Raw genomic sequence first — 20,193 nt, forward strand, 5'->3', positions numbered from 1 at the left:
TAGGAAGTTTCAATGACTTTATCATATTTCTCATTGGGAGATGTTTCATGTGCTTCTATTGTCTCTTGAAAAACATTTTAATGGCCTTTTCTTATAACATTTTAATTTTTATTTTTTCAACATGGAGAAGTGAGGAGGAACAAAAACAATATCTCTGCAATTGCCTGTGCCCCATGAGATTTTTTTTTCTTGTACCTCAGGAGACTGGTCCATCACTGTAGCTGAAAACTAACTATCTAATTGAACTCTGTGGCACCACAGACAGCATTGGCTTCCTTAGGTACCTCAAATATTTTTTTTTTGTCTTGTTATTTCTTTCCTTAATGTGCTGGAATTTTTTTTCCCCGAGTGGATAATCTGTTTTGTGCCCACCTTAAGTTCTTTCTAGATCTGTGAACTAACCCTGGAGTCTTTGGCTTATAGTTTGTACCTGCTTTTTTCAAGCTGCTTAATTATTTGTTGTTTATTTGTCTCATACCCTTACTGGTGGCATTGATAAATACTGTTACTAATCAAGAATACTGCTTCTCTTCTTCTTATTTTCTGATGCTTGGTCTGTAATCACTTATTTGAGCTTTCATCAGAAAGAGATAAATCTGAAATCTTCTAACTCATAGGGGCAGAACGCCCATTTCTGAGGGCTGCATTTAACATCTCTGAGTATTTAACTTCTTGCTTCTGCTATGTCACTTTTGTCCATCCTTGTCCTTTATTCTGTGTGGACTGTGTCTTTACAGGCTAATTGGGGTTTACTCATGTTTTGGTAAAAGTGCCCTTAGTAAAACACTTAACATATTGAAATTGCTCTTATGCACATGACTGTGTGAGCTGTGTCCTTTTAGGACTGCTGTATGTTGGTCTGGTCCAGGGGATAAAGTTGCAGGTTGACTGGGATAGCTGGCAAACCAGTGCCAAATTTTCAGTCTTGTGGATACTGTGGTGAATGGAGCTGCAGGAATAGCTAAGCCAAGGGAGCAAGACCACCTGAATTAATTCAACACTTCAGTCCATGCCATAACATATGGGATAGCCAGCCTAAGCTCAGTCGCAGCAGACCTGGGGACCACCACCTTTTGGAAAGAGATTTAACAGCTGCCGCTTGCGTTTGTGCCACTGACCTTGATTATAACACCTGTATCAATGGCCCAGCCACAAAGCTCCTCACTAACTTGGAATCATATTCATGAATGCCAAGTGAATATCAATAAGATCAGCATTATTTACTGTCTGACTTTTAAGAAGCGCTGCCATGCATACATCATGGAGATCGGTGGATGGCCTCTGGAATCGACCCAGTATCATCGACACAGGAGATACCGTGAGGGGGCAAGGGAGATGAAGTGGCTACATTGCTCATCTTGAATCTAATATTAATATTTATTATAATAATAGCCAAACCATGCAAGGTGAGCCTTTTAAAGGGTAAAAAGTGAAAATGAGGCAGCTGGCAGGTGTTGGGAAAGGAAGGATGAGATTACAGCAGTAAAATAACACGGTCATTCAGAGATTAATGAGAAGCACAGTGGAATAAAATGATAGAGTTCAAGTATAAATAAAGCTAAGTAAATGTCTTTGATTCTCAGATGGATAAAATGAATCTTTGAAGAAGAATTTGAAGAAAAGTTGGTAGCAGGTTCTGGAATTACTATTCCATAGGTGTGGTACAGCATAAGGAATGAAAATGGTGGAAGATAAAGAGAGCGGGTAAACTGTGCTGTTATTGTCAGGCCAGATGGATGAGAGACAAATAGATTGGATAGCTGGGGAGAGGGAGTTATGCAAAACATTGACAGGGAGGAAGAGGTTGCTAAACTTAAAAGGATGAACAGAGAAGATCCAGTGGAAGATCTTGGAGACTGCAATGATGTCATCTTGCCTATGTCAGAGTTTGAAATGTGAAATGGACAACTGTATTTTTAAGTTATTGATGTTGCAAACTAAGTACTCTAGAGAGGAGGAAGAAAGCAACGATGAAGAAAGAAATTGAGCAGGCAAGTGAAAACATCGTCTCCTTTGAAGGAAGAAGACAAAGAATGATGGAGAGAGAGGGACAGGATGTGGAAGTTCTCTCCGTGTGGAACCTTTGCCCTCACTTTCAAGACTTCCGTCCCAAGACAGTCATGCTTCAAACCACATATGCAGGATTTTTGCTCCAGCACAGTTGCAGGCCACGTCCCAGCACCTCAGCCACGTTCAGAAACCAATCTTTAGTACAAGTGTGAATATCGGAGAAGTTCTGAAATTATTTTTTTGGAGGCTTTTAGCTCCAGTGAGCTTGCTGAACAGCTGGGGTGGCTGGTGGCCAGCTGCTAAGCCACTACAATGATTTGGTGTTGTCATGTCAGTCTCTGTTCTAAGTCACCTATACCTTTAGTTTTTAGCTTATCTTAGCTTTCATCCTTCCTCAGTTTTTTTCTGGCTCAACTGGTGTAGTAGCTTAAACTCTGGGGAAAAGGAAAAACCTTTTCTGAAATAAATCCTGAAAGGAACTTCTTTAGGACCCATTTATTTATGTTTAAAAGCTTGGTTTTATCCATTGCCCCCAGAAATTTGTGATCTCTAGGGCTGGTTCTAAGCAATGAATTTGACAAGCTTGTTTGCTTCAAGGCAACCCCACACTAGATATTTTTTGCCTCAGAAGATACTCTCTTCTCCCACATGAATCATATCTTTCTATGAGCAGCAAGGCACTTAAGGTCTTGTTTCATATGGATTTGTGCCATATTACGCGCATGTGTCTTATTTCCCCATCATCATCAAGACAATAACTCTAGCTTCTTCCCCACAGTGCTCATCATCACTGTAATACCCTCAGGTCCTCTCTACAGCCCCTAAACAATCGGAAAAGCTTATGGCACAGCAATGCTGTTGTGTTTCCTTATGGCTATGAATTGGGAGCATGCTTTCTGTTGATGGGCACTAAGAATGAACAATGCAGCATTAAGCTGGCTTCACTTTTCTTCAAGGATTCAGGAATGAATAGTAAATAATGATCCTCTTCCAGTCTGAATGTGGGGCATAGTGAGCCTCATTCCTATTTGCTCTTTTAGAATATAGGAGATGTATTTGGGTCTTTTGTAAGTTAATCAGCTCCAGCTCCCAAGGGCTGATCTGCTTCTCTTCAGAAAGAGTATCACCATCAATAACAGTAGTAGAAAGAAAGAAAGAAGCGTGTGGATGAAAATTGGCAAGCATGAATTGAAGCCTGGTTAGATTCAGGTGAAGGTAATTGATGAGGGAAGCAAAGCGCCATCACAGACCAACCAAAGCCATTGCTATCTTACCAGGTCAGCTTACAAATTGAAAGTTGGGCTATGGGTATGTTCCTTTATTCTGTACCATCCAGAAGATTCTGTTCATTCCTCCTGAGACAGACTGCTATGGCTCGATCATCATTTTGTCACGTACAGAGTGGCTGCTTGTTGGGCATACCCTGTGTGACTGGTTGTCAAGGTTGCACAGAGTAAGACATGAAACTAGGTGTGTGTGTGGGAAAACTCCGTGCTTTAAGAGTCAAAGTGTGCACATGGAGGCAGCATGTGGCAAGAGCAGAGCCCACAGCCGCGGTTCTCACACTTCTCAAAGGACCAAGTGTCTTTTCCAGGTCAGATCCCTATGTGCTGGCTGTGCACCCAGTGTGCATGAACCAAAGTATTCCTTAGCAGAGCCCTTAAAAGCATCTTACCAGGCCTCTTAGCCCACACCAGCGTCACCCAAATCCCCCCCCCTCCCCGCCCCCACTCTGACTGACGAGTTGGCTTCCACCAAGGTACTTGTTTCCCTCTTGAGCACCCAGATCCTTCTCTCTCCCTTTTTATTTTATCTAACAACCTGTAACTAGTTCTTGGGTTGGTTAATAAATAGTCCTAACACTGGTTCTTTTTGTTTTCTTTTTTGATCCTTCAAGAGATTGCCTTTTGTTATTCAAAGCTGAAGGTACTTGACACAGAAGAAATGCAGAAGCCCTTAGGCTTCAAACACTGTCTGGGTGGTTGCAAGATTGTTATGCCCAGAGGTGATTCCCATTCTCAGTTTCTGATAAGCCTTGGGGAAGAACCAGGCAGAGAAGAATGCAGCTCTCTGAATTCCTGAGGGGTGCTGGGAGGCATCCATCCATGTGGGGACTGGAGGAGTTTCACCTGAATCTGTGGTGGGGCAAAAGGTACCTCTCTTATGTTAAGTTGTGCTCAGAAATGTCCAGGTCAGATGGTTTTGTTTTGAGGCCCAGGAATTGCTCCTTGAGCCCAAGAACTGACCCTGGGAACTGCTGTATCTCAGATTTATTGCCTCATGAGCCTGTGCTCTGAGGAGAACCTAGGTTCTTTGCTTTTCCATTCAATCTAAAAAGTGACATAATTTAGTGAAACTTTTAAGACTATCAGTGTCATCAAGCACAAACCTGGTGTGAAATCTCCAGTTTGGCATCAGTATTGCTCAATCTTCTCTTGGTGATCTTACACTTTACCAGGGATCCAGCTGTGCCCTGCAGATCAGTGCATTCCTCCTTCAGCTGGCTCTCCTACTCTGCATCTGTCTTGTGCACCAGCACCACCAACTTCTGTACTGATCATCATGACATCTCGTTACCATTATTTTCCTGTTTTTCAGTACCAGCATACACTCCAAGGCCTTCAGTATGCACCCTCATGTTGGCTCTTAGGCTCAGGAGCTCTCTTCTGCCTCCTGCCATTCTGCCATTGCCAGTGGCATCTGTTGATCATTTTCTGATTTTGAGCCTGACAGAAAACTCTGCATGTCGAGGTCTCAGGCGATTCTTACCACTTCATCTGAACATACTATCAGGGTAAAAGATGTGACTCAATAACTCCCTAGGCTGGCAAGGTCCTCAGACTATTACCCACTATTGGTTCTTCATGTTGGCAGTAAAGAGGTAGCAAAGGGAAGCCTAAAGGCAATCAAAAGGGATATCAGAGCCTTGGGGCAGTTGGTTGAAGGATCAGGTGCTCGGGTAGTATTTTCTTCAATCCTTTCAGTAGCAGGCAAGACTATAGAATGGAACAGTCAGACCCAGCTGATCAACATGTGGCTCTGAGGCTGGTGTCATCAGTGGAACTCTGGGTTTCTTGGCCATGGGGTGGTCTATTCTTCACCAGATCTACTGACATCCAATGTGATGCACCTGTCTCAGAAGGGGGAAAGGGTGTTTGCTCAGGAGCTAGCAGGGCTGATTGACAGAGATTTAAACTAGGTAGAAAGAGGAAAGGGGACAGTACCAGGCCGGTCAGTAATGAGCAGTGGGATGGCACACCAAAGCTTGAGGAGCTGCATGATAGTGAGATTCTTCAGACTGCACCACGAGGTGATGAGCACAATGAACCACGCTTGAAGTGCTTCTACACTAATGCATGCAGCACAAGGAAAAAGCAAGATGAACTAGAAGCCTTGGCCCAGTCCCAGGGATATGATATCATTGGCATTAGTGAAACCTGGTGGGATGAATCCTGTGACCAGTGTGCCATGATGGATGACTACAGGCTATTCAGAAGGGATAGGCAGGGTAGGAGAGATGGGGGATGGCACTGTATGTAGCGGAGGGTCTGAAATGCATGGAGCTGGCAGTTGGTGACGGAAAGTTGAGAGCCTCTGGGGGAGGATTAAGGGTCAGACAAAGCGGATGTCATTGTGGGTGTCTACTATAGGCCACTCAGGATGATGATGATACTGATGAGTTGTTCTTTAAGGAACTACAGGAAGCCTCTAAGTCATGGGCCCCTGTCCTTGTGGGGGCCTTCAACTTGCCAAATGTCAGCTGGGAATATCATACAGCTAGTACAAACAGGTACAGAAGATTCCTAAACCATCTGGGTGATAACTTCTTGGTACAAGTACTAAGGGAACCAACCAGGAAAGGTGCCTTCCTAGATTTGCTACTCCTAACAGAGAGGGTCTCGTGGGTGAAATATCAATTGGCGGCTGCCTTGGCCTCAGTGACCACAAAGCAGTCAGGTTTAAAATCTATACTAATGGGAGGAAAACTGCCATCAAGACCTCAACTCTAGATATGAGGAGAGCAGACTTCAGGTTGCCCAGAGAACTACTCAGTAAGGTCCCCTGGGAAAAAACTTTTGAAGGTGCCGGGTGCATCAGTCTTGGTCGGTTTTTTTAAGTACCACCTACTAAAAGCACAGGCCAGGCAATTTCATTATGTCAGAAGTCAAGCAGAAGAGGCAAAAAGCCATCTTGGCTGAGCAGGGGTCTTGTTCTTGAACTACAGTGAAAAAATAAATTATATGGTCAGTGGAAGCAAGGTCAGGCATCATGAGAGGACTACAGAGATGCTGCTCATCACTAGGGAGGAAACTGGCACAGCTAAAGCTCAATTAGAATTGAAGCCAACCAGTACTGTGAGGGAGAATAAAAAGGGCTTTTAAAAATATGTTAATGGCCAAAGGCAAACAAGAAATAACATTGGCCCATTACTCAATGAGCATGGTCACCTCATAAACAGGGAGACTGACAAAGCCGAGATATTTAGTGCTTTCTTTGCTTCTGTCTTCAACATCTGGAGAGGTCCCAGATGAGTGGAAGCTGGTGAAGGTTTTTCCAATCTACAAGAAAGGCAACAGGGATGACCCTGGCAACTACAGACCTGTCAGGCTCACTTCCGTGCCTGGCAAAAGAATGGAAAAGATTGTTCTGGGAGTTATGGAAAAATACCTGAATGGCTATGCTGTCATTGGTCCCATCCAGCATGGGTTCATGAGGGGAAAGTCTTGCTTGACCAACTTAGTTTCTTTCTATGACAAGATTGTCCACGTAGCTGACCAAGGGAAGCCTGTCCATGTATCCTCTCACAGTATCACAGGCCGACTTGACACCAGACTTTCTCCAGGCGTGAAACAGAGACGTTTTCAGTTCCGTCTTTAATTTATCACAGGTGCTTGGGGTGAGAGAACCTCTTTCCTTAGTCCTTTCCTCCTTGGACATTACGTGTGATGGCATCAGCACTGGTACCACCCTATTCTAATAATAGCTCTGCATCCCTTTCTGGGTAAAGCTTTGGTAACTGATATTGCCTCTCTTTTGGACTCCTTCAGCTCAACAGATTGATTCCTCAAGGCAGGAAAAGAGCAGCTGACACTGCTGGAGACATGCATGTTTTCTCCCTATGGCTGATGGACTATCCAGTGCAACCTCTGATAAAGAAGCAGAAACCACTTATTGCTTGATGGACGCTTAAGTCTCCTTCCATTCAGACAGCTTGTATATCTGACAGCCTGTCTTACCAGGAGTTTTTTGGAGGTTCTGATGTATTTCCAGATGCACAGTATTTTACAATTTCAGCCATATCACAAGGAACTGAGGTGTCTCTTTTTAGAGAAAAAGTAGCTGCAATATCATCTGTTTTCTTCCATGGTGGAGCTCTGGTACATGTTTCAATGCGATGGTAGGTAGGAAAGGGCGTGTTAGCGGCTAATACAGAGCTGGTTTCCTTTGGAGTTTGTGTCCCGTTGCTGCTCTCATGAGCTGTACATCACACTGAAAGCAACTGATTTGTTATTTGGCCTTTTGACGAATGGTTTCAGGGTAGTATCTTAAAGGGTAAAATTGAATAAACAGTGAAGTACAGAGTGTCTGTGGTGTTAGTATGCTGGCAAAGCTTGGCAGGTGTATTTAAACACACCTTTGGTGTGAACATGGTCATCCTGAGTCAAACCAAACAATGCCCACAGAAAACACTTATTAATTGTATTTATGCCATTACAATTAAGGAAAAAGACAAATTTAAACCTGTCTCGATATCTTCTTTTTTTTTTAATTCAAGATAAATAATCCTTTCCGCTCATCTATTGCTGCTTTAATTTATGTTTTCACAAATATATATAGCAATATTGTTTGCTCACCACAATCATGTTTCAGGATCTTTTAGCAGAATTATTTCCCCCCTTCTTAATCCAGTTATCCAACCCATTGATTTGTCGTTACCAGTTTTCACTCAAATTGCAGCTTAATTAGCGGGGGAGGAGGTTCCTGCTTCTCTGTCCATACCACTACCCTAAAACCCTGCATGCATTGAGAGTACAAATCTTCACTTCATGGAGACTGTGCAGAGGCTGCATAGAGTTTGAAGGAAGGGTGGACCTAGCATTGAAAAACAAGCAGAGAGTCATCATGGGTTTATATTTATTTTAATCCCATTAAAATTCTCTGAATCTGTCTGGGCAGTGTAAGCATCTTCCTACTCATCCCCTTCGTCCCCAGGACTTTGTCTTCCTTTGTTACCATACTCCTTCAGCTGTCTTTTGGGGTGTTTCTGGCTGCTCTGGTTTAATTGCTGCTCATATTCCCATTTCTTCTTAATCAAGCAACAAAAATATGCAAGCAGTCTTTACTCCTACCTAGAAATCAAATGCAGTCCCCCTCACTTGGTGTGCATCTAGTTAGCCTTATGTGTCTTCCTCATCCTCCAAGTATTGCATAATCCACCAGGGTTGGCAAATCCAACCCTTCTCTCCTCGAGTGCTTCACATCTTCACACCACTTGCTTTCCTCCTCTGGCTTACTTGGCCAGATAGACTGCTAGTCTCTTGAGATGGGGAGATGGATGCTGGGCATCTGCTGGTTTCTTCCTGGTGCTGTGATAGGGCAGGAGAGAGGAGGGGCAACAGGTAGGCAGATAAGGGCAGTGAGGAGCAGCTTGGTGTAGGTGGAAGAAGGGCCATCAGTGCCTTCAGATTGTGTTTCCTTCACCAAAAATCACTTTCACCTTCTTGCAAAGAAGGAGAAGCAACAACATGCCTCTTTGTCGCCTCCCTGTACCTTGAACTGTTAAGAGATAGGACAACCACATGAAACACTTGTGGCCCCTCCTGCTGATCCTGGGGATGGCGATGAAAATAGAGCAGCCCTGGCTCACAGAAGGGTGCATGGAGCTCCTGCAAGCAGGAAGACAGAAAATGACAGGACAGTTCAAAGTAACAGGTATGTGTGATTTCTCCTGCCAGTGCTGCCTTTCTCTCACACAGACCAATTAACAGGGGTCACAGAGCACTGATTAGCTGCCTTGGCGTTTTGTGAACATAAAGCAGTGAAAAATCCAGGGTGAATGGGGGAGAGAAGATCAAATAGACACTTATCTCAGCACTCCTGCCTGTCCCCGGCATTTGCCAGCCTAAGGGAAGAGCCTTTTCAAAACAGGCCAATGCGGGACTGTGCTGTATCTGCCGATATCTCTGCTGCTTTTCTGCCTTCTCTCAGCAAAATAACAAACAAGTCACCCCCAGCAGCTGTGTCATGCATAGGGTGGTTGCTAGATAAAAGCCAAATCGCAGGAGAAGCATGGACCATAGGCAACTGGGGAGGATGCGAGCATGCCCTTTTGCTACACCGATGTGTGAGATGAGTCAGCTCACAGCATGTAAAAGGGCATCTCTGTCTAATTCAAGAGTTGGTGAATGTGGTCTAGTAGTACTAAAGAGCCCAAGCTGGAAACTTCCCTGGTTGCTCAGTTCGTCTGCCGTGGCTGAGGGAAGACGTCTGCATGAGTAGACCTGGAACCTCCCTGAAGGGTGGACAGCTGTAGTGACCTTGTGGCTGCTTCTTCTTGCTTCATGCTCCCCTTTTTTGGAGGTAGCAAAGCAACGCTCTCACTTCAGCTGTCATACCCAGGTTAAGTGGCTGCACTTGCTTCTGTCAAGCCAGCACATGCTCCTGTGGTGTGATCCCTTATTAGACTAGACAGCCCACATCAGCTCTCCATTCTCTCTGCTTCCCTGGAGACACTGCCTCGCTCCATAGCTGTTCCTATTCTGCTTCTCTGTGGGATACAGCATATCTGCCAGCTCCCATTCCAACTTCCCCAGTTTGTATTGTATAGAAGATTGCTTGAGGTAAGATGGAAGAAGACAAGGAGCAGGAATGGAGTATTTGTAGCTGCTGATAGCTTTGGGGTTTTTTTGGCTAATTTCCTTCCTCTCCCAATCATGAACACATTAGGAGTTCAGCTGAGAAAGCAGTGGATTCTCTGGCATCCAACCATATAAATTAGATTTCCTTAGCAAGATCAAGCAGCCCTTCTGCTGGGGAACCTCCTGTCCTAACTTTGTATTATCATGTTGGAGTAAAGGTCAAGTACCCCAATGTCTTCTCTAAACACCTCTTCAGCATATTCTTGGGAGTGATCTCAGTACTATGTTTGAGCTCTGGAAGCAAGTTATGGGGTGGACAAGTGAGGGTCAGGGAACAGAAATTGCTAGGGTGCTGAATTTATTCTGCTGTTGTGTACTTGTGCGGAAAACTTGGATGTACCTTCATGGACATGGAAGCCTCTGATAACTCATGTTTCAGACTCCCAAATCCAAGAGTTAGACCAGACTACTTTAGGGAGAGCTGCTGCTACTAAACACTTGTGAAACAGTTGGGAGTTTTTTTGTTGTGTTTTTTTGGTTAGTTGGGTTTTGTTTGTTTGTTTGTTTGTGTTGGTTTTTTTTATTATTTTTTTGTCCTTATGGTTTGAAACGAAACCATGGTTGTAATGCAGAAAGTTCAACAAGGCTGAAGACAAAGGTCATTGTGTGAAGAGCTCAGTGCAGTCCACACTGATTCTTCAAGGGTCTTTCTCCTCTCCTTCACTGCCAATGCTCCTGAATTGGCCACACAGGCAAGCCACAGAACTACTTGAAGTTTGGTCAGCATCTAGCTAGAACTAGTTCTCTGAATGGAGAGGTGGAGGACAAAGAGGCAGGTCTGTATGTGCCTTGTGATGGTCTTGTAGTCCAGCAATCTCTGCTGTCTTTCTGATTCTCAGAAGAGAAACTTCACTTTGGAACCTCGACAAGCCCAGTTTAATTGTTTTTCCCTATTTTATGGTCTCATTCAGTGTCTATTAATGAAAGCTCTCAACCTTTGGTTTACAGCCCCTTGTGTGTCAGCTGGTCTTCTCCAGGCATGAACCAGAGAATGGCACTGAAAATTAAGGATGAGCCTGGGTGTTTGTTTCCTCCTTCACAAGGCCTCTGACAGGGTTGGATGTTGCTGAGATCTTGTCACCAGTTTGCTGAGGCCAGGAGTTATTGCTGCCTCCGAGACTGTCCCTGGCTGGAATTTGTGAAGTCTGTCCCTGCCAGTGGTGCAGGACAGTGCTGTAGCTAGTGGCACTGACAGTTGAATCAGAAATGAAATATGGATGTTAAAGCTTCAGGTCATGATTTCTGAATCTCCAGCTCCTTGGTCATTTTGCTCTGCTACAGTGAAATGTTTTGAGGAGAGGCCCCTCAAGGTGCTTGTTGCCCTTGAGCCTCTGCCAGTTGGATTGCCCTGATGACAAGTTGGCCTATGGTCTGAGGAATATGTGCTTTTTCTTGGCTTGCACACCTTCTGAGTGAGCCACAGACAGAGGGCTTGGAAGGAAATGGGGAATATACCTGTTCAACCCTTTTCTCCCTCGGAAGGATGGGATTGTATCTTTTTTTTTTCCCCTGCATCATGCATGACTTAGATTTCAGTCAGCTAAATTGTTTGAAGGTAAAGTACAAGCTGGTCCATAAGGCTTCCTCCCCCACCTCAGATAAGAAAACTCATTAATATAGTAAAAAAAAAAAAAAAAAAAGAAGTCCCCATTGTTGCATGAGAGCTCAAGGTCAGGCTGGTAGTAGTAACTCATATTGCTTCTAAGGTCAGCCTAAGCTTTCTCTTTCTGACAAGCCACGATAGATTGATCATGGGGGCCCTTACATTATTTTTTTCTTCTGAAATAGGCTTTGCTTCTCCTGACCCTGTTAATGATGTTTGACTGAGGTCATCCCAGCAAACCCTGAATCCTTCCCATTACCTTCTAGAGGGCTTGCCTTTGTGCCAAAGCATTGTACGCTTGTTAAGAATTAAGCTTTCCTGATCTCTGCTGTAGCAAAGAAGCTGTCTTCATTGGAGAAGGGAGAAATATCTTGAATGCCATCTGTCAGTTAATGCTCTCATTAACACCTGAGTGACTCACAACACCAAGCTGGTGCCTTTTTGCCAATTCAGAACTTAAAAGGTGCCAGCCCATAAGGTGAAATACCTTCAGTCCATAAAATTAATTCCGTGATAAAAAGTCTGTTCTGATAAGACCTTGACTTTGCTGTTGTTGTTTCTTTAAACTAGAGAGATCACAGAGGCAAAACCAATCCTCTTGTGTGCTGTGAATTAGATGCCCAAGAAGTCTTTTTCACCTATTACTGAGAACCTTGTAAAAACAATGCTTGTGCTGGGTTGCTGAGGGAATCCAAGTTTTTTTCAGCTTTTAAAGCTTTTACCAGACAGAAGTATCACCTCTATTGTTTTTCTTGCTCACTAACTCTGTAAAAGAAACTACAAGAGTAATTATATTCCTGTTTAAATAGTCTTTTAGGGAAAGGCTGAGCTCTGCCTGTCTTGTTTTCCATGTTTCTCCCTCATACTACTCTTGGGCAGGAGTTGGAGGTGGCCTATTGTTGTTCCTGCTCTCTGTCATCCTCTGGTTTTGTCAAGGTTCTTGGTTTGAAGCTTAAGTACAGAACAATATTCTGTCTGTGATTGGACATAGATCACGCTTGCCATTTTCCCAGCAGTTTCAGCTTAAGAGTGTTCCAGTATTTATTCTTCCCTTGCATTTTGTAAATTAAATGAAACAAGAGACTTAAAACACTGTCAACATGACAGATATTCCAGCTAGTGGGTCCAGGCAATTATTTGGCACCTGAACTTTCAGAAGGCTTATCTGTGTGTGCCAGCAGTATCTGAGCATCACTGAGAGATTTCTGTCTCAAATATTTCCAACTCCTTACCCTAATGTTTCTTTTAATCCAGTTTTTATTCCTACAGGATTGAGGGTTTTGTGTGATGGTTTTTAGGTTTGTTGTTTGATTTGTGGGGTTTTTTTTAAGGGGAGTGAAGAGGGGGAGCTTGTAACAAACTTGGCAGCAATAGAGCAGATAGGGAAGTGTGCTGTGACAGTAATTCCACACTCGGGCCATGGCACCCTGCCTGCGGGAAGTGCAGATTGACACGGGGACTCTCTTACTGAGTCAGTGTTTGTTTTTGCTTTTGGTTTTTTTGGCTTGATTTTGTTTACAGTTTCCCAGCCAAGGTTTGATTTACTTTGGAGACTTTAAAACTAAAAGCACAAGTCGCTCTGCTTCCTCTGGGCACAAGGATTTAAAAGAAAACAACAAAAAAAGAAGTGTTTGTGTTTACACATAATTCCAGCTTCAACAGTGCTGGACTCACCCAGAAAGCATTTCACACTGAGTTTGCTCTACAAGGTGCCTGTGGGGCTGGGGTCTCTAGATGCAGCTGTCCCAAGCATGCACACCAGAAGCTTCAACAAAGTTTTTCCATATATTCTGTCAACCCTGCAAAATTTTTACTCTCTCTTCCAGAGGTCTCCAAAGGAACCCCTCTGGGAAGCTGGGCATGGCGATGAGCAGCAGGATGGGGGCTTGCTCTGTGAGCTGGCCAAGCTTCTGTTTCCAACAGCAGTGTGGCTTTGTGCATTAAAACCCTGGGAAGGGTGCCTCTTCTGTGAGCAGGGGAACCCACCACAGAGGCAGGCTGCTGAACTGGGACGTGCAGGCGGGGGGAGGATTCCTCAGCCCCCCTATCCTGTGGCACAGGGAAACCCCCCTCCTTGGGTGGCAGGTGTCGGGGGCTGTGGCACTGGGCTCTCAGGGGGGTGCATAATTTCTCTGACTGTTCTGGATACTGATACTCATGTCTGGGAGATGCCTCTCCTTCAACTTGCTCCTATCTTCTTTATGCTCTGATTTTTTTGCAGCTGCTACTAAAGATCACAGGCGACTTGAGCTGTAACCTCACTGGTACTCTTGTAGATTGTCTGCAGCTATGCCTTCCCTTGGACACTGATGTGCTGGGTCGTGTCCTTCCCTGTGCCTCAGATTTCCTTTTGTATATGTAGATGTCTGCAGTGTATGGTTAAAACTTTCAACCACAGGTGTGATTCAGCTTTGGCCTCCTTTCTAATAATTGCAAAAAAAAAGGTAGGGACCTCTGACAATGACCCTGTGGTTTCAGAGCACAGTCAGGGGCGAGATGAAGAAGTTGGATTGGGCTCACCTGCATCCATCTGGTGTGTATCATACAGATGCACATGTGCTATTCCACCACTTCCCCACTACAACTATCCAAATTGCTTTGCATATCTGGTGGCATCTGCAAAACAGGGGGACATTGTGACAACCAAGGGAAACTTTGTCTCAGTTTTCTGAAATATTAATGGTGCGGAGGTTAGTGAGGTTGAAAGAAAGACAGTCTGTGGGAAGGCTGAAGTTTTATAGTTACTGAGTACTCCAGGGTAACTTCTCTGACATCTTGCAGGTGATCTCTGTAATGGTTTCCCTTGGTTAATGAGCTGTACAGAAGATGCTTCTGCTGTATGACAGGAGGTGGTAGAAGTGGTTGAGATACAGTGACAATCGTTGTGGCCTGTGGTCTGACACTTTTGTATTATTGTTTCCAGAAGCCCCAGTTTACTTTCAGGGGAGAGTTGATTTTCCTTTGGATACATGCCCTGAGACAGAATGTGTTTGTGTACCAGTCCATTGTCTGTAGGAATACTTCAATTTGTAGAGAAAGGATATTACTGACTTAACATCGCCTCTGTTGATCAAGTGTTGTTACAAGTCTCAGTTATGCTGAGAACCTCGGGAGAAGAGCTACTTCTGTCACCTCAACTCAGTGATCTCATTCCTGCCTTCTTCCCACCTACAGAAGGGTTTTTGGATGTTCTCAGGTGCAGCAGATGCTGTAGGACTTGCCATACCTATAGGTATATCACTGTCCTGATTGTAAGCTTGAAAAAAGGATATTTGACAGAGTGCATCCAGGTCTGCCTGTCTCATTCTTGGTTTTGAATGGTATGGATAATGCTAAACAGTTCTGAGCATTTCTGCTTTGCACAGGGAAGAACCCCAAGGGCAGATCTTGCAGATTGATGTGCTCCCTGCAGATTTTCTTATGCAAACCAGGGGGCCTGTTAAGGAAACCTTTTTCAAAAGGAAATTTAATAGAGACAGGCTAAGTGAGACCAACAGTAGGTGTGGCAGCCAGGTTGAAGATGAGCACCCCAAATTGGTCTGGAGGAAAGAGGTTGGTCCCAGGGAAGAAGGAAAATATAAATTGGGTAAGACTGAGAGTGATTGGGAATGCCTTGAGACATCTGGTTCTCATTTCTATTCTTATTCAAAATGACAAATGCACAGTAGCTGTCTTTGAAAATTGATGTGAGTAGGAACTCAAAGTACTCTTGTGGACAGAGCTTGTAATGTATTGGACACTGGGTGGACGGCGGAAATTTCCAGTGTTAGCCACTTACGTGAAAGTCAAACTCACACCAAATCGGTTAAGTCAACAGAGCCAGTCCCCAGGGGGAATGAGAGTTACATAGGCAAAGATTTCAAATGGTCTTCTGGAATTGAAGGGCTTCCGGGTTCAGTTTTCTTTGAAAGCAACCAAAATGGTAGAGCAAGATAAGTCAACTCATGCAAGTGGTAAAAGTGCAAGCCATGCTTTTCCCTTTTTTTGGTAGAAAAAAAAATTAACCAGAAAAGTAGGAACAACTAAAGCCCTGCTACTTCTGTTGTTTGTTCCTGGCATCTCATGTCACCCACGAGTTTTTCAGGATCCTAGGAAAACTGTCTTTTCAGTCAATTTTACTGGAAATAGCCAGAGCCTCTGTATCAGATCTGATGAAATAATCTTCTACCTTGAGCTCTGACAGAGCTGAACAACCAAACTTGGGGGTCTGAAACTCGGATGTTCTCTGAGAGCTTACAGTCATTGACATTATGCAATGAATGTCTTTTTATGTTTTAATCCAATGGCTTCAGTAAACATCTAGCATTTTAGCTGTGTATGATGAAATAGCGCTCCTAAAGATAAGAAGTCTATAAAGAGAAACAAGAATCCTACTTTTTGACAAGTTTAAATCCTTGTGGGAAGTTGGATTGGGTCTTAAGGTACATGAGGAAGGCACTGTGGGAATGCACAGCCAATTCAGGTAGGTGTGCTCTGCACAGAACGTTTCATTTGTAAAAAAGGATAGTTGCTGTAGTTTTTACCCTAAAATTAGCACCTGTGACAGTACAGAAATTGCTTCATAAAGCAGTCCTCCTTTGTTGCATTGACTGAACCTTATGAGTGTAAGGGACCGTTTCAAATTGTATTTCTTTGATTGTGATATTAGTGGGGCAAAACAATGACACTTGGAAATACTGATGCTTTGCTTGTGTCACACAGAAAAGATCAAATTCCAGGCTGCAGAAGGTGCATTCAAGCATCTGTTGTTAAATACAACCGGATGGCTGGTAATGCCCATCTGCTGAGAGGAGTTATCTCTGGGAGGTCAGCTTGCGTTTGACGTCAGAAAGAAGGAGGCTGGTGGGGAGTGATCTGCAGGGTGGTTGCATCGACTTTTCTCTGCTCAAGGAGGAAGGGGCATGCTGCCAGGTGGATGTGGCTTGAGGAATCATTCAGCATCTATTCTTGCAGTCACTGTCCAGTCATGGTCCATGCAACCAAGTCCAGTCTCTACCAAATGAGTGAAGCCCCCTGTGTAACAGCCAAACTTCTTGTTGGCTTTTAACAATCTTATTCCAGTTGGACCGCACTCTTCTATCTATTTGTTCAAAACTAATAGCTTTTGTAGTAGTTAGCAATTTCTCAGGCAAATGCAATTCTGTAGCACTGGCATGGTTCCATTAATCATACAGAGTAATCTGTTTGTGCCAAAAACCTATCAAGTTGAGCTGCCTTTTTGAGAGCTGGTGGGAATGTGTACCCAGTGGTGTTCTTGCCGGCATATGGACTTCCCGTGTGTGCAAGAATGGTGGGGGCACAGGGGAGTCTCCCATTGCTGCGCTCAGCGTACACAACTCCAGCAGGCTGAGAGAGCCTGGCAAGGCTCAGAGCTCCAAGTGACATGGACAGATCTTAAGAAACTTCTATATTTAGGGACACACAGCCTCACCAGCACTTTTTTCATTCCCTCACCTGAGATTTTCATCAGTCAGAATAAGGACTGCGGTCTCATTAAAATCTAGACAGGAGTTCTTTTAGCCTTAAGCCCCATCAGCAATCTAATGTGTGTCAGATGGGGACATTTACCCTCAGTGCCAGATGATGGTAAGAAATGTGTGTTTCCTTGGAGTTTATATGGTGAACTGCTGGCAATGAGAGGAGGACTTCATGTGGCCCAGCTAGCAAGTTGGAAAGACAGTTTTAATAGCAGTGTTTATGAAGAGTTCAAGTGTTCAGCTTCGTCTTCTGGGAGACTAGAGAGGAGAGAGTCCTTGAGGCTGAGGTACACTCATGATGGGAATGAGCCTTGTCATGGAGCAGGGTTCAAGCCATATGCACTAATCGAGCTGTGCAGATGTCCTGCCAGAGGTACTGGTGCAGGAATGAGCAGAAAGTGGCAGCACCTTTGGGGACAGAGAGGGAGGAGAATTTGGGCCACAAATTGGGAAGCACACAGCAGTAGAGCAACAAGGAGATGATGATGGCAGAGGCAACTATGGAAAGTTTCAAGCCGCTGAACTAGGACAGAAATACTGCTTAAGAGGTAGAGAGAGGAGCAGGGCTTGACAGTGATGGATGTGAGAAGCAAATGGAAAGCTGAAGAGAAGGGTCCATGCATGAAATGGGGAGAGGTGGAAAGGAATCAGACTCGTCAGCATCATTCCATCGTGGTTTATTTAAGAGCTGATGTCTGTGCTCGCTCAAGGCACTGTCCATTGGGATAGAAAGGGGATGGGACTTGAGGCAAGATCATATTGAGCTGCTTCTTTCAGCTTGGAAAGAAATAACAGTAATACAGCATCCCGTGAGCAGTACGTGTATAATGTGCAATCCCACTGTGTTGCAATGAGATACTGGGTTTTGGGAACCTGAGTTACAGAGCTGCAGTTAACCATAGCTGTTGTGGGGCACAGATGTCCTTCGCCAGCTCTGTAGTGTGTGTTCAAATCACTCGGTCACATCAGGTGCATCTGCCATGGTGAACTACAGTGAGTGTTTGGGACTTTGTTTCCTTGGTTAGATCCCAGACGTTTCACAGCTACCTGGAAGACATCATCAACTACCGCTGGGAGCTGGAGGAAGGGAAACCCAACCCTTTGCGGGAGTCCACCTTCCAGGAGCTGCCTCTACGCACCCGCGTCGAGATCCTGCACCGCCTCTGTGACTACCGCCTTGATGCAGATGATGTCTTTGACCTCCTCAAGGTGCTTTGGGTAGCAGGGAAGGGGAAAATGGGGTGGCTGCAGGGCTAGATCAGTGAAGAGAAAGGTTGATGCTATTAAGTGTATTTTAAGGCCAGGTGCTCAGTGGCAGTGCAGTGGGTCGGCAGTTCCCCATCTCCTCCCGTGCCTTGCAGAGGACTCAAGGCAAGCATGCAAGACTGCTCATAGGGCCCTTGCCATGCGCAGATGCATTTGTAACACAGGAGCCGCAAAGTAAATGAACTTCATCGGCTACTCTTCCTTCAAAGAGTGAATTTGGAGATGCTCCAACTGTAATGGCAGGGCTGTGAGAGCTGAGACTGCCTTGCTGAGGGATGGTGCGAGATGAAAGGATGGGGCTGCAGTGTACTGGGGGAGCTGGGGGAAGGGTGGTGGCAGGGAGGGGGGAGGGAGCTTCTCAGGGCTGTGTGTGACTGTTGCTGCACTAATTAGACCTTCCCTGTCAGGAGCACCAGAGATGAAATGTTAAAATGAGAGAGACCATTCAAATTAGTGATGCCAATCTTAAATCTCTCCCTGGACAGAGAGCAAACGTCACCTTCCCCTAGAGTAACATTTTCCCAGCTCGGCCTGGAGGAGCAGCTGTACTGCTGCTGTGGCATGATGGGAGGGTAGGACGGAGGGAGGTGTTCGCCGAGGGGTGTCGTCATGTCTTGTGTGACAATGTGGCTGCTTTTCAACTTGTCACTGTCTGTCGGGGGGCTCTCGGTGGGCGCAGGGCTTGGACGCCGACAGCCTCCGCGTGGAGCCGCTGGGCGAGGACAGCAGCGGTGCCCTGTACTGGTACTTCTATGGCACACGGATGTACAAGGAGGACCCAGTGCAGGGGAAACCCAACGGAGAGCTGGCTCCAGACAGGTAACACTCCCCCCTCACCCCATATCCCCCCGTGTCTGGGTGCAGGGGGTGAGGGGGGGGCACAGCGCAGCCAGCCTGGCTGGAGGGGACTCCGTCTGACTGCTGTTGTGTCGGGGACGGCAGCGGGGGGGGGGGCCTGAGAGAGGGCTGGGGTGATGCGGGGCGAGACTGGAGTTGCCAAGCAGACTGCGAGCTGCCCCGTGTCGTGCATTGTGTGGGAGCCAGCCTGCAGCCTTTGTGGCACCAGGAGAGCCTGCTGTGGGAGCGATGCTGCCTGCCCCACCGCATTCCTCCCTGTCTGCCCCGCACCGTGCCGGCGGCTCCCAGATCAGACTCCCAGAGAGTGGGAATCTCTCCTCTCCTCCCTTCCCCGTCCTGTTGCTGCTCTGATTTAATCCCTCCTTTGGTTGGGTTCCTAGCAGCTGTTCTGATTTCCCTGCTCTTCTCCCATACTGTCAGCCGCAGTTCCCTTGCTCAGCAGATACTTCATGGTGGTTTTGCCATTTTACAGGGGATGCGGGGGCCAGACAAACACCTCAAATGTTCCTGGCAAAACAGGCAAGAGAAGAGGGCGACCCCCAAAGCGGAAAAAACTACTGGAAGAAAATATGCTGAGGTATGGAAAGGTTGTTCCTGCAATAGGCATAAAACACATATGTTCCCAGAGGGAAGTATAATGTACTCCTGGGGTTCCCCCAATAAGTATGTATATATTGTGCAGCCATAATTTCAATGCATCTCTGAAGTGAAGCAAGCTCAGACTTGGTGGCTGCTTTGATCGCTCTCCAAAGAAAATTCTGACTGAGCTGGAAGCAAAGTTGGGTGAAAGAGTGGGTATCGGTCTTCCAACTGCCTCACTGCGGATGCAGTTCCCCCGTGCAGCGTTGAGGGATATGCTCCTGATAAAGAAGGCTTTCACTGGATAACGCTTGAAGCCAAAAATCCTGGCCACTTGAGTCAGTATAGATTCTGGGATGCTTCCCATAAGAACTGAAATACAGTCCTTGCCCAACACCAGCCTGCACCTTTCACTTCTTAGAATTTTATAAGGCTATGATAAATATATATGTCAATATATATATTGAACATGTGTTCTTCA

General features: G+C 45.3%; 1 protein-coding gene across 2 annotated transcripts in view; it reads left to right on the forward strand.

The window, feature by feature from the left end:
• The window catches only part of CECR2 (CECR2 histone acetyl-lysine reader), a 106,183-nt gene that overhangs the window by 55,759 nt on the left and 30,231 nt on the right, over positions 1-20,193 (forward strand). For both annotated transcript variants that reach the window (XM_065829311.2, XM_065829312.2), the window contains exons 3-5: positions 18,035-18,218; positions 18,955-19,094; positions 19,606-19,710. In XM_065829311.2, coding sequence (XP_065685383.2) covers positions 18,035-18,218; positions 18,955-19,094; positions 19,606-19,710 — 429 coding nt within the window. The remainder of the gene's footprint in view (positions 1-18,034; positions 18,219-18,954; positions 19,095-19,605; positions 19,711-20,193) is intronic.

This window comes from Patagioenas fasciata, chromosome 1 (assembly GCF_037038585.1).
Source record: "Patagioenas fasciata isolate bPatFas1 chromosome 1, bPatFas1.hap1, whole genome shotgun sequence".
Taxonomy (NCBI): domain Eukaryota; kingdom Metazoa; phylum Chordata; class Aves; order Columbiformes; family Columbidae; genus Patagioenas; species Patagioenas fasciata.